Below are 17,139 nucleotides of genomic sequence, written 5' to 3'. Positions count from 1 at the left end.
GCCCCAGTCTACTCGTGGGTCACAGGCAGTGTCACTTGCAGTCAAAAGTGTTTTCTTTCTTTCATCCTCACCCTGAGATGGGTGGAATGCTCTCCTGTCTGACTATCCCTTGCAGGAGTCAGTTGTTCCAAAAGTTCCCTCTACGTCTAAAGACTTTTTCAAAAGCAACCTGTGCCACATATGGGAAGATGCTTTAACAAAATGGAAAAAATGGCTATGGTAAGTGCAAATAAGCAGATACAAAAGTCTAAGAACAGCATGATCTCTCTTGGTGATTTTAATTTCCTACCCCTTGGTATTTTCAAAATTTCCTGGAAGCATCTGCCAGAGAAAAGATGGCTTTTATAAAAAGTGGACAGCTATAGTCCAAACCTAACCTTTCTTCTGGGGGAAATGCTGCTCAATGCTTTATTCTAACATTCTCTGATAGGCTGATGAACCCTCGTGTCTGACTTTCATGAGCTGAGGAGACCCAGGAGGGGTCAGAGCACCAGCTGCCATCTCTGGCACACGTCAACACTAGATAAATGTTTTGTTGAATGGGCAAGTAAATGACCAAATGGACAGACGGGTGGGCGGACCAAGTTGGGCAATCCCCAGAAGCTCCTGTGAATGCTGGAGACACCTGGCAAGAACAACAGCCAGAGGTCACTGAGAACTGGCTGGCCCCGGCTGTTGCCAGGCAACACGCAGGCTACCAGCTCACAACCTCGCACCCCCTTCTTACTGCAGAAGAGACAGATGCTCATGGCACTAAATGGGCAAAGAGGCTCTCCCTTGCTGCCCCACATCCTCCTCTACATCTTTCTTTGTCCCAGCAGGACCTTTTTGGATAAAAGCCTCCAGTGGCTCCTGCTGCCTATTGAATAAAGGCCAACTCCCTGCCAGCACATTCAGCACACCTCAGTCTGACTACTACTGATTTCTTGCTGTTATTGGCCCCTTTTCCTGCTGCCCTGGTCTCCCCAGAACATCCCCTGGTATACACACCTTCACGTTGCCTACCTGGAATGCCTTTCCACCACTACAATCTTTCTCTGGCTGGCAAGGTCCTGTTCATTCTTCCAGACATGGTTTAAAGGTCACCGTGAACCCTTCACCAGACCGAATTTGTTCCCCTCCCCTGGTTCCCAGAGTGCTTCATAATATGGCCACCACAGTTGGCCTCACAACAACAGTGAGCACATCTGCTTGTTTCCTGGCATGTGCTCTCCCCTCTACTAGATGGTAAAGTCCTCAGGCCACTTTTTATCTATTACTCTATTGTGCCTGTCCATGATAAGGGCTGTGAAACAAAACAGAGCTAATTTGGGCCTCCCTAGTGGGGCAAGGGGTTAAGTCTCAGCACTATCAAGCTATCTCCAGCCACTGCAATAAGTTCGATCCCTGGCCAGGGAGCTAACCCACCTGGTGCAGTAGACCTCTTCTGGCTCACCCATTGCTCCCCACAGCAGTGTATTTCAGTACATCTGCTTATTCTGCTCCCCACTCTGTCTCTGGTAAATTCTCTCACCCCCATACCTCTGGCCTATACCCCAATTCTTGTATGCATAAATAAATAAAAATAAATCTTTTTTTAAATATAGAGCTGATTTAAAACTGCCCTATTCTTATTAGTTGGATTTTTGTCCCTCTACTAGGTTCTTAGTAGAAAATGGGAATGTTTCTCCACACAGGCAGGAGTGCTATTAATGTTCTTCACTGTGACATCCCCACGCCGGAAGAGGGCCCAGCACAATCTAAGCACCCAGTACATATTTGTTGAATGAGTAGAACCTTTACTTCGACAGTCAGAACTACTGCTGTACCTGTAACAGAAGTCGTGTTTCTGGAAGGTTTGGCAAGCCAAAGGGAATATGTCCAGAAAGGCCCAGAGTGTAGTGCACGTATCACAAAGGTAGAGAACAATGTCTTTTAATTCCTGTTGCCAAAAGAAAACACTGCATTATTCTCCTCTGTCCCCATATACAGTTTTGTGAAGGGTCTGAGGCAAAGTTGGCAAAGTTGGGGAGGGGGCAATAGGCAGCTGCCTCATGGGGAGAAGAGAACAGTGATATCCTGAGCAAAGCCTGCCTGAGCCATCTCTACAAGCAGGATCTGGGCACAGCACTCCGTCTAGCTGTCTACCTACGTTTCAGGCCTTGCTACTGTAGCCCCAATGGGTGTAGACCCCACAATCTCTAGGGTTACCGCTAGCTCCAGGATAATAGGATTCTCTCTTTCAAGATGAAGGAAACTAATTGAGTCTGAAGACAATACCCATGGTCCTGCACGGGAAGTACATCCCAGTGAGGACAAGAATATTAAGCCCACACTTTTCTCAGGTTTCTTACACTCTGAAAAGGGTGTATGGAACACGGAGTGCCTTCTGATGCAATTTCCTGATTCTCATGCCAACTCTAAAAAGTAGACGGGGCAGCTGTAGGATGTCCATTTTACTGATAAGGAAAGTAACTTTACCCTTAATAAGTTAAAAGCGCGTTAAAAACATGTTCCCAAAGTACTTAAAAACATGTTCCCAAAACATGTGCTCCTTTCTGACACACTTTAACGTCTGTTTTCCCAGGAGACTGCAAGCTCTAGGAGGACCACTCACAGCTGCCACTTTCCTGTTGTTTCTTCAGTGCTTCTAAGCACAAGGCCCCACATATGTCCAGACTCCTTAAATACTTACCTTCGTCTGTCACCTCCGTAGATTGTAAGTTCCACGGAACATGCATTCCCTGTCTGTTTTCGCTTACTGATTTACCCACCAGCACCCAGCCCGGGCCTGACATTGTACAAATTGCTAAACCAATGACTGTTTCAATGAATCTGCTGAGCTGAATGAAATGAAGACTAAACCCCCCCATTATCTGGATACTAATTCCCCGTTCTTTCCACTATTCCATAAACAAAGTTCCCACAGGAGAATGAAAGCCTGCTGAAATAGTCTAAACCTGTGTGATGGGGATAGTTGCTTACTCAGGTAGGGAAAGGGGCTGTGAGTGAAGAAGCAGCTGCTGGGTCTGCTGCTAGCCAGAAAGAGGCTGGGGTAAAGGGCATCCTCACCAGGAGAGGCATGTGGCTGGGAGTCAATCGGCCTCTTTCCTCGAGCTTCTGGGGTGTGGTGCTGGCCCCATCCCCTTGCAAACCACATTGCTGGAGGATATTGCTGAAGACCTGTGAAACACAAAAGGTGACTTTCTCACATCCTATTAAACAATGATCCCTGTCCTGTAGACAGAATGAGTGATCTGAAAACTCCTTGGAATCTCTGAGATACAGACCAGTATACCTAGGACACAAGTTGAGACAATGACCTTCTCAGAGAACAGGTTCAGAGCAGAAATTGTAAAATGGGCATGATGGGGGTACCCTTCTGACAGTATTTTGGTGAGGATTAAAACAGCAAAATGTACTCTGTAAAGCTCTAAGAATCCTGCAGAGTTTATCTCACTGGATAAGCCAGGCAAGTGTATGATAATGAGTATTTAAGATACACACTCAGTAATCCCCTGGAGAGCCCCTGGAGATGGCAATTTATGGGAACTATATAGAAATAATAGCCAAATTAACAGTGAAGGAAAAATAGAGTCCATCATAAAACCATGTGCTTGTAAGAATGATAGCGTGTAACTATTCTAAATCTTACCCGGAACAGTGGCTCTCTCATTACTAGGATTATGAGAGAATAATTATCTTCCTCTTTGGTTTTTTTTTATATTATCCAAATTTTTTATAATGAACATTATTTTGTAAAATGGTTTTCTAAAACTTCAAAGCCTTTATTTGAGATATATAGATCTATCTCTAAAGGCCTGTGGCTGCCAGCAAACAACCCAAAATAAAATCAAGCTCCTTTTGGATGAGAGCTGGACAGTCCTTCGATTCCAGTTCTGTTCAAGAGGGAAAGGGTGATTTTGAAGGGGTGTGGTGAGGGACAGGACAGAGCCCCTCTGGAGCTGGGTCTAGAGGGTGTGGGGAACAAATATTTCTCCCAGAGTCACCCTCCCCTGGACAGGACTGAGAGCTGGTACCTGAAGGATGGTAGGCATGGTTTCATTCAAGTCATTATAGTAGCTTGGCTGCTGGATAAAGATGTTTCCTGAAAAGAGAAGAGAAAGGTAGGAATTGGGAAATGAGCGTGGGGGTGGAGAGGACGCTTCATAAATGGCTGCCAGCAGGTTGTGACCTTTCTCCCCTTTTGGAAGCCTGTCTGCACTAGGGCAGTCCTGGCGCAGGCCCTGCTGGCAGGGAGCTTTGATCAAGCCTAGAAACTTCCCCAGAGTCGGAGAAGGACTAGCTCAGCACAATTTAACCTTTTAAGTACTTCTGCCTAATGAATTATGGAAAAGACCTGCCCTTGTCAAACCAGCTTGCTCTTGATGTCCCCAAGTAGTGTCCACACTTGGGCACTGTGCCTTGTATGAGAGCACTGACTTTGGAAGTTGGAGTCCGTCATCCAGGAAAATGAGGAGATATGATCTCTTTGCTCAAGAAAGTCGGATGCTACAAGCCAGGGTTCTTGCCAGGCCATGCCTCCAATAATATGAAAAGACTCTAGGGAGCAACTTCTTTAGAAATTCTCTTACTCTCTGCTTTTGAATATGCTAACTATCCTACTCCAAGGTGAGAAGCCAGAGAAGGACCTGGAGATAGATTTACCATACATTTGTAGCTGCTCCTATAAAATGAAGCTCCTCCTCTCCAAGTGTTTACTATCCCCTAACTGCTGCTGCTGTGAGTGTGTGGGTTAGAGCATATGGTAACTGGAACAGAAACCAAGTGTTCTGGCTGCCCAAGTGGCAAGGGAGGGAGAGGAGGAGAAACATGGTTAGCTGGGGGACCTGATGGTATTATATGCCAGCACCCTTAAGAAGAGGCACAGTGGTCCTTGCACCTAAAGCAAGCCGATTGTCAGGATGTTCTGAATTCTTTGGCAAGCCCATCCTTGATTTCCTTAAAACCTTTTTGGCCTTCACCCCATCCTCTAGGATTTGAAAATGAATGTGATCAAAGCCAGATGGAGCTCGGTGAGTAAGCAAGTCACTTGGTAGCTGGACTTTCCATAAACACTTTCCTAGATGCCATTTGGTTCTTGAGTCCAGAAGCTGAGTTTTACCAGCATCTAAGATTGCTCAGTGCCTCTCACCTGCAGGTAGCTGCTGACTCCTCAGCCTATGAAGGAACTCCCTGGCCATCTGTGCCCACCTCCTAATCTTGACAGGCAAGGAGTACCTGAGTTGTCTCCCCACCAACCTCTGCTGTTTTTTATAAAGCCCTCCTATCCTAAGTATCTTCAAGGTCAAATCTGAACTTGCCCATAGCACAAAGAGCCCTGACAAATGAGATACGGCCCCAGTATCTCTGGTCACCTTATCACCATTCCCGGCGTTGCATCTCTCCCTCGCACCATTTTCAACCTCAAAGAACAAGCCCTGCCCCCACCTCCTGCCTGCAGTGACCTCCCAGAGCTAGGCCCACCATAAGGCAGGTTTCACCTTCTCTAGGCACTGCCTCCTAACCCAGGCATCAGGAGCAGGTCGCCTCCCCAGAGACCTCAGGTTAGCCTCACCAAACCCGACCAGCTGGCAAGGGGGAAAGCACTCTCACAATTCTTCCAATGTATACTCTGGAGTAACAGGAATGTTTTACAAGCATCCAAAAGAGGTCACAATTCAAAATCTACCCTTGGGGACTTCTGAGTCCCTTTCCTCTCTATTTTATTCTAGTGACAATGAAGTGAAAATATGACTTTCAATCTCTTAAAGAAGTAATTAAAAGGTAAGGGACAGCAATGGCATGCTTTGAAATGTCCCTTCTCTGACTAGAGCAATTCAGAAACCCAGGAAGAATAGAAGGTATTGACAAATAGATCGGTGCAAACCTCAATAAGACCAAGGCCCAATAAACTCCTGCTTTGGCAAAGCAGCTCCAAGAGACACTAACTAAAAGGTCCTACTTTCAAAATTACACTTGATGATTCTCAACACCAGTCCTGAGATTTAAAAGGGGGAAGGGGCAGAAAGGGACAGGGTAAGGCTCCTGTGCAGAGGACAATCAGCCAATTTTCTTGTTCCCTTCTTCTTTCCCTTGTCGACCCTTTTACAGCTGATCTGCTTTGCTCAAGAGCTTCTGTGGTAGAGAAAGTGGAGGTTTCCCCTTGCTGTGCCTTTTGCTCAAGGGTGAGAAAGAGAGCTGTTGTGTGTGGTGGTGGACGGGAGGGGAGTGTGTGTGTGTTTGTTAGGGATATATAAAGAAGGGGCCTGTAGACACACACACATGCATACACACATACATGTACACGCACAATAAAGGAACTACTGATGGCTGACACTGCACTCTTCCAATTAGCCAACTTCTGAGAGTAAAACAAAACAAAACAAAAACAAGGGCTCTCCTTAATAAGCCAATTTAGGGTTTAATCAGGGGATCAGAACATTCTAAAACACCTCAAAATTTATAAGGGGTACATTTTTCTGGTGATAGTTTTCACCTGACTCTCAAAAGAGATTTCTCACTCCACCCTTACTCAGTCATCGAGAACTGTGGCCAGATATCATCACTCCCGGTATCCATACAGACACCTTCCACCCAACAGATCTAACACTTACCTTGCTTCTACTCACAACCTACTCCCTGTCCTCCTGAAGGTCGCTTTCCTTCAACCAACACCAGTTTTTCCAGAATCATTAAGACTTCTCTCTCCAGCTGATCTCACTAAGCCCTGATTTATTCTACTTCCTGAATGTCCTTTCCACCCCACCAACTCAACCAGACTCTCCCTTGAAACCTACACTAAAGTGCTAGCCTCCTGCATGGTCTCTTGTCCCACCATGCCCACCCACATGTCACCAGATTAACTTTATTACCAGATGGCTCCTCACCCTGCTCTGGGCTCCCAGAGCTCCCACGGTCTCATTACAGCAAGAGCTCACACTTACCAAGTGCCCGTAAGGTGCCAGGCACCATGCCAAGTACTCGCCTCACACCATCTCATATTTAACCCCCACAACCACAGGTTGGTATGTTATTAGTTTTCCCAGTCTTCAGATAAGAAAACTGAAAGTAGAGTGGCTAACTGACTTGATCAAAATGACATAAACAGAAATAGAGCTGGGGTATGAATCAGAGAGTTCAACTCCAGAGGCTGCCTTTTTAGCCACCAAACAATGCCACTCCCAAGCACAAAAACCTGGCATGAAGCCCTCCTGATCTGACTTCAGCTTCCCCTTCCTGTCTCCTGGTGCTGCCTCCTGGAATGCTCTTTTCGAACCGAACTGAATGAATATGTAATTATGGGTGCCTGCTTGTGCTCACTCACCCATAATCTTAGTCTACAGTAAAATTATTAAGGGTCTTCCCCTGGGAAAATAAATTAATGGATGATCAGGCAATAATCATATCTGAATGAGAAAACAGAAGTTGTCCCAATGAAAAGGCTAGATGTGAAATTTAATATAAATAATACTCTGATGTATATATGTGTATGTATGTATAGACATATATATAAATATACATATACACACCCTTAAAATATATGTGTGTATACATATATATACACATACACACACACACACACATATATATATATATATATATTTTTTTTAATACAGAGAAGAGACTGGAAAGATATAATCACCAAGTGATTGTTTCTGGGTACAAGAATTTAGTAACTGCTTCCCTGTTTCTTTATACTTTATATTTTTCCAAAATCTTCTAAATTAACACATTACCTTTATTATTAGAGGGGGCAGAAGGAAGGAAAGAAACTATTTCAAGGGATAACTCAGCTTTGTAACTGGGCATTTGCAAGATTGTGTCCTAGTTTCAGGGTGTGAAGGGCCTATGGGGGTGTCCAGAATGAACACGTCTCGGGTGCAAAGTCACAAGTTGTGATTCAAAGAGGAATCCACTGGCCTGCTGGTCCCTCAGCAGCAGCCCAGCAAAGCTTCTGTCTCTGGTTGAATCTTTCAGCCCACAGAAATCCTCCTGACAGGATACAACTGCTGATATCTGTTCCTTTCACAACCCAAGAGTCCTTTCTGAATTCTGTCCCTATCTATTCTTAGCAACAATGCAAATCATACATTTCTGAGGCAGCCCCATCATCCCTGAAGCAAGGAGTGGCAAAGAATAAGAGCTTAAGAATCAGGGCCTCCCCGGTGGCGCAGCGGTTGAGCGCTGGGTTGCGAAGCTGCCCGCGGCCTCTGCGGCGCCGGTTCGATCCCCGGCTGCTCCCCGGCCACCAGAGGAGGGTCCCACATGGCGCGCAGACCTCTCCTGCCGCCCGCTGCTCCCCTCAGCAGTGTACTTCGGTCCTTCTGCCTGCTCTGCTCCCCGCTCTGGCTCTGGTGAATTCTCTCACCCTCCCGCGCTTCTGACTGTACCCAGTGCATGTATAAACAAAAACAAAGAAAGAAAGAAAGAAAGAAAACGTGCCTCTATATATATATATATAAAAAAAAAAAAAAAAAAAATCAGGGCTATACAATGACCTAAATCCCAACCTGGATACTTACTTGTGGCCTTTTAGCCAAGCACCTTGTATTTTAACTTTGGTTTCCTGATCTGTAACCTGGATGATGGCAGCATTATGTATGTTACAGGGTGCTGTGGGGTCAACCGAGATAACATATGAGGAGTGCTCAGCAGAGTGCTGGGCCCCCAGTGAGCACTCAAAGGTTAGCTCTCACCAAAGCAAACTTCTCTATCCTTCAATTGTCTGATACATGGCCTAATACTAAGCCTGTATTGAGGAACCATGTGGTATACATTTTCATTTTCCACTCTCTCACTGCCACCTGGCCAGCTCTTTGGTGTTGACACTCATCTATCTGTTAAATAATCTGTAAGTACGACCTGCTGCTGCTGTTCTGAAACCCCCCGTAGTCAGCAAGGTACCTACCTTTGGAACCTGTAGTGTGGGATGTGGAAGTCACCTCTGTGCAACCCCCCAGGCCTCACGCCCCACGTACCTATCATCTTCTGGAGCAATGGCGAGTTGCCTTTTCCAAAGAGCACACAGAGGTCCAGGATCTTTGGGATGTCAAAAAGAAAGTGTTCGTAGAGGAATTCTCCAAAAGCAGAGGGGGAAAAGAAGTGATCCTAAGGAACAGTGCAGAGAGAGAAACTGAGACTTTCTGAAAGCACATGTAAAGTATAGTGAACTCACAGGTAACAACCACCTTCAGGTCCATCAACAGGGGACTGGCTAATAAATGAAGGTCTGTCCACACTGTGGACATCCTGAGGCTCAAGTACTGACCTGGAGCAATGGCCACTCTTCACTTCAATGTAAAAAAAAGCAAAAGCAAACTATTTAACAGTCGGTTGGAGATTCATTCAAAAATATTTATGGGTTAATTACCATGATGTCTGGGATTACTTTGAAATATTCCAGGATAAAAAGAAAACTCATGAGAAAGGAGAAAACCGATCAGCAAAATGTTGATAATCATCAAAGCTGGGTGATGGGTAAATGGGGTTCATTATATTTTTGTGCATATTTGAAAATTTCCATACTGAAAGCTAAAAAGCAAGAAAGTGATTTTGAAAATAAATACACACATATACTGAGAGGAAAAAAATTTCCTGAAATAACAAGCACCTTAACAGTGGTTATTTTGGAAGAAGGAGACCTTGTGGATGACCTTCACTATCTACAAAATATTTCTGTAATTTTTGAGTTGTATACAGATAGCACTACTATTTCTAAAATCCAGGGGAAAAAACACTAATGGATTTTAAAAAGCACATACAAGTTCCTTTAAAAAAATCAGAATCAATGTTCTCCTTCTGACGCATGACAAAAGGCACAGTCACGCGTCACCTGGCAAAGAGCCCTCGGCTCCCATTGATGAGAACACTGGGTGTAATACAGACGGGCCCGGAGAATTAGAGGATAAGGGAGGTGGCACAGATTTCTTCCCCAATGGTGGGAATAAAGGCAGGGGGAAGACAAAGAGGAAACTCAACACTTCCAGAGCCTTCCTTCCCAGGGGCCTGGGAGTCCAGCACAGAGGTACAGGGTGTCGGGTGTCAACCTATCACGGGACCAGGGACTTACTTTGGATTCCTTGTGAGTGGACATGCGGAGGAAGGTGAGAAAAACACTTCGATGGAGGCGCTTCTGCATATCAACAACCTCAGGGGCTGGAGCCACCCATTCATCAAACTTTCGGGGGACATAGCGCAGGTAAGAGTCCAGGCACTTCTGCACAGTCTCGTCAAAGATAACCTAAGCCAAGTGAGACAGGAGAGAGAGGATTTGTCACTGAGACCCAAGGGCTTGTGGATAGACTGTGCAGAGACTCTTGGCCCATCAGCCCTGGCCTATAGCAAACACTCCAACCCCAAGGGACCAAGGAGGTATAAATGAGCTAAGGGCTAAACACAAGTTTCTAAAAAGGACACTTTGGAAGGCGTGGTGAAAATATCATTAAGATTGTGATACAAGACAGAATAATCCAAACCACAAATTGCTGTTAAGGATCCAGTGTAAGAAGTAGAGAAAAAAAGCACCTCCTAGGGGGAGAAAAACAACAACAACCAACCAATGGCATGTCATGTGCTTTGTCTTAGCATTAATTTTGATAGAATGTTACCTGGCACCAGAATTTATCGTGAGGCAAGGCCAGGAGCCAGTCGAGGTCATTGGCTACGAAGGTGGCGCGTTCCAGGTACTCCTCCACTAGGGCGGGAATGTTGTCTTTAGGGGGCGGTTTGTATAACACAAAATACCGGTCTGCCTTCTGCTCGGGGTGCTACGGATCCAAAAACCACGTGTTAACGTGGCAGAGGTTAGTCAGCGAGGGCCCATTTGCCAACCCACAGCAATGACAACACTTGGCTGTTCCAACTGGTGACCCTCCAAGGAGCTTTTAAGCATAAAGAACCAAGTGTATCTAACAAAGGGAGCTTGGTTGCTTCCCGGGAACACTAGGCAGGTGTTAAAAACCATGTTTTTTGGTGGGGAGTATTTAATGACATGGGGAAAGGTTAAGGGAAGAGAAAACAGGATACAAATCTCTATTTAATATAACCAGGTTTTGGATTTTTAAAAAAGCATAAATATTTAACACATTCATACAAAGGTTAGAAAAAAAGTGTAGGAGCCAAAATACCCCAAAGCTAATGGTAGCTATCTCTGGTTGGAGGGAACTAGGGCTTGAATATATTTTCCAATTTAAAAAAAAGTGAATATTCTTAATTTTCAAATTATTTTGTTAAATTATCTTTTAATTATACCAGTGAGACATATGCTTCTTATGACACTACAGGGAAGGTGAGTCACCTGGGATCATACTCCCCTTCTCTGTGCCATCCCAGAGATAACCACTCATTATCCGATGAATGTCCCACAGATCTTTTCTAGGCATTTATGTTAAAATGTACCTGTATAAGGTATTTGCCTGGATCTGTTTTCAATTTCCTTACATAAATAGTAGCAAACTGTATGTATCACTGTGTTGTACCCTTTCTGTAAATCAGAGAAAAACCTCAGTAATTTTTTTAAAGAAAAGATGCTAATCAAGTAATTGCAGGTCTCAGTTTAGAATCACAAGTTCTTTCTTCTAATCCTTACCTCCCCATGAACAAATCTTACTTTGTTCACCATAAAGAAAAGACGAAGAGCTCAGTTTTCCCTGTGTCTACAGAAGGGCTGCTTTCTCCAGGGGCAGTGGTAATAGGAGGAAGGCAAAGACTAACACCTCAGCTGTTATCAGTCACATCCACCCACTTCCAGGTCTGTTAGTCCAGGGGGAACAGGGAAGTCATGACTGACTGGCCAGTCTCCTTGAGAATCACCTATGCCTCCCTATGACCTAATGCAAGTCTTCAAACTAAGGAGTCTTTGGGTCCCACAAGGATTCCTCAGGGGCTACCTCCCAGGTGGGTCTTTAGGACCCCTCCCATTTATATTAGGATTTATATAATGGGGTTCCAAGAATAAATCTCTTGAAAAAATAATCCTACTGGCTGCAACAAGGTCAAAATTACTCTCTGGGGCCTAAATTCATCACCTTGCAATAAGGGTCTTGGTATGTAAGACCCCCTCCCCACCACTCACCCACCCAATCTATTGGCACTTCATTTCTCAGAGCAGACTACTCGCTGTTCCCCTGCCCCCCAAAGACACACATACATATATCCCTGAGAGTCTAACTTCCTTGCAATCCTGCAAACATTTACTGGCACCCTGTGCCAGTTGTGATAGGCACATGAAGAGAAGCATCCAGGTGCTCACAGAGCCCGTGCTCCAGAGGGGAAGATGCAGATCTAAGCCATTAAATGAGCACAAAACAGGAAGTGACAACTCAAACCTGCTGAGGGATTATGGGAATCAAAGGGGATTAACCACATCTGGAGGACAAGGGAAAGTTTCCCAGAACAGGCAGCATGTGAATTGGACCTTGGAGGATGGGAAGGATTTTTAAATGGCAGAAACAGAATTTTTATGGAGGCATAAAAATGGGCCATAAAAAAGGGGGCACAGATTGCACTGGATGGTGGGAGATAGATTTGGAGGAAGAGAATGTTGGAATGATGATAATAAAGTCACTATTTTTGAGGATCTGACTTGTGCCAGCTACAGAGGAGGCAAGTCCCACAGTATTTTTTTCTTTTGTCTACAACTATTTAAAAAGGAGATAGTATTCTCCCCATTTTACAGAAGAGGAAACAAAGACTCAGTGAGGTTTAGTAATTTTGCCAAGGTCACAGGGCTAAGGACTGTAGACCTTACTAAAGCAAGCACCAGGCACTATAGATCTACCAAATGACCTACAGTGTCCACATGCCATCCTGGTCTTGCCACTTGTCCTTCTGAACCTAGCTCTGACCTCACCTTCTCGAGGAAGTCTCCTCAACTCCCATCCCTGAACGGGTTAAGGGCTCACCTGGGCTTTCCCAGCTCCTGTGCTCTGTGCTTCCCAACTGTAACCCTGCTGTTGAACTGCATAGAAAGTGCCTTTTTTTTTTTTTTAAAGATTTATTTATTTATTTATTTATTTATTTATGCAAGCACTGGGTACAGTCAGAAGTGTGGGAAGGTGAGAGAATCCACCAGAGCAGAGCAGGGAGCAGAACAGGCAGACTGACAAAGTACACTGCTGAGAGGAGCAGTGGGCGTGGCAGGAGAGGTCTGTGCGCCATGTGGGACCCTCGGGATCAAACTGGCGCTGCAGAGGCTGTGGGCAGCTTTGCAGCCCAGTGCTCAACCACTGTGCCACCGGGGAGGCCTGAATGTGCTTTTGGATTAGTAGTTGCTATGGACAGGGAGAAAAACCTTCGTTGTTATTGGAAATGTTCATTATCTTGATTACGGTAATAGTTTCATGGGTATCAAAAACAGATATAAAATATAATCAAATTATGTTACTTTAAAAATGTGGAGTAAAAATTGTGCTTCAGTGATACTCCAATACAATTATATAAAAAGGGAGGCTCTGCCTTCTGTCTCACCACTAGACTGTGGGTCTCTGGAGACCATTTGATGCTCACACATTCCCAATCCACAGAGCACTGCCTGGTATCAAACAAACTCTCCATATACATTTGCTGGCTGGACAAAGGAATGAATGGAGGAAATGAATGACGAGATATTGTCAGAGTCTTTCAAGGTCTGTGAATGCCAAGTTCCAAAGTGGAGACTTTATTCTGTAGCTCATAGGACCATGAACATTTCTAGGCAGTGCAGGACCCCAACTGTATCTTCCACCCTTCATACCTGACTTAGGTCCCCTTTGCACCAGGAAGCTTCTGAATATTCTCTGCTTATTAAACATGTTTATCTTGAAAGAAAGCCACTTTGCACTGTTCTCCAAATGTTCCACTTACATGAGTCTTGTATTCCCCAAGAGTTCATTAACCCATTCTGGCCTTGTGAATTTTCAATGGCACCAAGTATATGCTGGGTACACAGTAGCTACTCAAACAACATTGGCTTCACCTATCACCCTGAAAGGCAGCATGGTGGCTGTCCCTTGGTTAGACATGTTCTTGCCCCAAGTTGGGACTAAAGAGACAAATACAGAGTGGGTACACATCTCAGTACACTCTTTCAGGAGCTTCTGAAGCCTGCAGGGTAAGACCCTTTAGTCAAATAGCTGTCTCCCTCAGCTCACCCCTCTTCTCACACTATTCCCCAATGTTTCTGCTGTTGTCACTGTTGCCATCACCATCATTATTGAGCGCTTACTATGTTCTGCTATCTGTACAACCACTCCACAAAGCTGGTTCTATTAATACTCTTTGGGATGAGGCTTAGAGAAGTTGAGTAACCTGCCTAGTCACGTAGCCAAGTATGTATGAGATCAAACGCAAAACCCACGCTCCTTACCTCTGCAATATTGCTTCCACCCCAAGTGACTTGTGGTTGCTCGTGGAGTCAGGTCTCTCAGGACTTCAGGCATATCAGGTCCTCCTGCCAGGTCCACCCTTTTCCCATTATGCAACCTGGCTAGAGCTTATTCACCCGTAAATACCCAGTTCAAGATCCCGTCCCCTCCTGTCAGGACATTTCCTGATTGTATGTGCCTTCCAACCATCAGCCCACAGTCTAGAAATGCAGTATTCAGGGAAGGACTGAGGTGGAAAATCAGATTTGACTTCTTAAGGAGCCAGTCTCCTGCACTATCTAACATGATTGCAACTTCCTGCAATAATGGAGCTGCTTTTTATTGGAGCTGGCCAATGTAATAGGCGTTCACCACAAAGGGTTATTTTAACTTAAATGAACTAAAATTAATTAAAAACTCCAATTCCTCATTGTAGTACCCACATAACAAGAGCTCCATCACTCTATGAATATGGCTACCATATTAGGTGACTGCATGAGTGGACAGAACAGCTCTAGATTTTCTGATAAATACTCCCCATACCTAAAAAAAATTTTATTTAAAAGAGAGGCTTTATAGAAAAAAAGGTTAATATCCTAGTTTTGTGACCTTAAACTCTTTGTTTCCTCATCTGCAAAATGGGGACAACCAAAATACTATACACAGGGGCTGTGGTGTGGCTTAAATGAGATAATCCAGGTGAAGTTTTAAGAAGGTTTGCCCCAGAGCGAGTGCTCTATAAATGTCAAATACTATTTTCAGAGAGCAGTTAGGACGTAAAAGGAAGCCATCCAAAAAGCAGGAAATTAAACACCAAGGATGTTGTTTCCCACGACTTTACTCAAGCCCCCAGAAAATACTTCCTCTCACTTTGTTCTAGTAAGCTCATATTCTTGGGAAAATAGCAGTGGGTACGGGGACTCTAGTCCCCATGTCTGTCTCCTTCAGCAGCTTGGCACTTCTCCGTGGCTCTAATCTCTCTTCATAGCTGGTAATCAACATGCCCACAGCCTCCTTATTTTTCAGTCTCACAAGCCCTGCAGAGTCTGTATGTAGCCCGTTGAGATAAAAGACGGCCCGGCCTCTGAAATCAGTGTTCCCCCTAAAGTGTGGATAGCAGTTCAGATAGCTCTAAGAAAGGCCTGCCTGAAACTTGAATACCTCTCAAAGGGTCAAATCCCCAAACCCGGCTTTGGGCCAGATCCATTTCTAGGCCAGCTCAGGCTGAGTCAGAAATGCCTTCAGACTCTGATTCAAAATTAAATGCTTTGGGGGGAAGGTGTGGGATGGCAACGTGGAAAATACTACTCAAATTCAAGTTGCTACTTGGAAAGGACACTTCTACACTGGGTCTGGAAGACCTAGTAGTATCTCAGTTACTGAATTACTGACTATGGTCCTTGGGTCATTCTTGGAACAGATAAAAAAGGAATTTACTTTGGTTCTGAAATTGCAAGAATGATAGTATCAGGCTGAATGGCCTCAAGGCACCGGCTCACCAGCGCTGGTGAAGTCCTCAGCTTTCCTGTCTTCGGGTCCTTGTGGGTGATCTGGAGTTGATCCAGGGGCAGAGCTGGCATTGTGCTGCGTGACCCTCCTGAAAGGAATATGGATGGGAGAAGAGAGCAGACACATAGGCTCCTGGGGACAGGGGCCTGCTTTGGTGTTGATTCCAGGGCCAGTAGAGAAGCTTCAACCTCACGGGACTCCTGGTCTGTATCTCAGGGGTCTTGTTCCTGCACCTACTAATCCAGATTGAAGTGACCTTTTTGCCTGAAGAAGTTCTCAGTTGAGGAAGAAAACATTTCCAAGTGACTCTTAATGTATTTCCACCGCCTTTGAGAAGTAATAGCTAAAAGAATTTAGATTGTCTAATTAAGCCGCCAGTTCTGTGCCCTCCTTGACCTGTGGGATCTGTGAAGATATAGCCTGAGTCTCCTTTCTCTTGCTACTTCTTCCATGAACAGCAAAGCCCTAGTGTAGAAGCAACTTCATCCATGTTTGATGAACAATTCTGCTTCTATCCCTAATCAGATTTTAAGTCTTTTAAGGGTTAATGTCCCAAGTCTTATCTCATTTATAGATGACACTAACATTTCACAGCTGTCTCTAGGCTTCAGGGAAGTACAAGGGTGAACAGAAGGATGAAGGAGGAAGACAGAATTCATAGAAAGTTGCCAGTGCAAAAAAAAAGAAAGTTGCTGGTGCAACCTCCTTTCTACAGACGCCCAAACCGGGCACAGAGTTAGTGAGTGGCAAATTCCATGTCTCCTGCTACCCATCTAACACTCTTTCACAAAACCACTTGCCCAGAGCCACAGAAGGGAAAGTGTGCTGGCTGAATCATGGAAGAGAAGTGAATTAGGCCCCTTAAAAGACATGCCATTAAAAAGTTAGCACAGTGTCAATGATAACATGAAGATATATCAAGACCAGGATGAGGAAACCATAACCTCCTGAATCCTCACACATATCTGAAGGGCCGAATCAGCTATGAGTTGCATGGATTACACATGCATATGTGGGTGTCCAGCTATCAGGCCAGGTGCTGGTTATGAAGATAGGCAGGGTCTCTGCTTTGAGGGAGCTTATGATCCAATAATAATAAAAACAATAGCAGCAAGAGCAACATGTTCAACACATGCAGGCGCTTTTCTCAGCATTAATTCACTTTATACACATTAACTCACTTTACATGTATTAACACTCATAGTAATGCTAAGGTTAGTTCTATTATTGTCTTCATTTTATGAGGAAACAGAGACTCAGAGAAAATAAGAAATCTATCCAAGATAGGTTAGTAGTTAGTGTTTGG

The 17,139-nt window shown here is 44.6% G+C and overlaps 1 protein-coding gene across 6 annotated transcripts in view; it reads right to left on the bottom strand.

Moving 5' to 3' along the window:
* Positions 1 to 15,919, bottom strand: part of ASCC2 (activating signal cointegrator 1 complex subunit 2) — a gene marked incomplete at both ends in the record, with an annotated part of 33,311 nt that extends 17,392 nt beyond the window's left edge. For 3 of the 6 annotated variants that reach the window (XM_084253400.1, XM_084253401.1, XM_084253402.1), the window contains 6 exons: positions 1,809 to 1,921; positions 3,052 to 3,162; positions 4,020 to 4,087; positions 8,961 to 9,090; positions 10,052 to 10,222; positions 15,824 to 15,904. In XM_084253400.1, the coding sequence (XP_084109526.1) occupies positions 1,809 to 1,921; positions 3,052 to 3,162; positions 4,020 to 4,087; positions 8,961 to 9,090; positions 10,052 to 10,222; positions 15,824 to 15,904 (674 nt within the window). Of the gene's footprint in view, positions 1 to 1,808; positions 1,922 to 3,051; positions 3,163 to 4,019; positions 4,088 to 8,960; positions 9,091 to 10,051; positions 10,223 to 10,589; positions 10,749 to 15,823 lie in introns of all 6 variants that reach the window. The other 3 variants (XM_084253398.1, XM_084253399.1, XM_084253403.1) reach the window with 3 other exon arrangements.
* Between the last annotated feature and the right edge of the window lie 1,220 nt (positions 15,920 to 17,139).

The sequence above is a fragment of the Talpa europaea genome (genome assembly GCF_964194135.1).
Source record: "Talpa europaea genome assembly, chromosome: 14".
Taxonomy (NCBI): Eukaryota; Metazoa; Chordata; class Mammalia; order Eulipotyphla; family Talpidae; genus Talpa; species Talpa europaea.
This window is presented reverse-complemented; position numbering and strand designations above follow the sequence as displayed.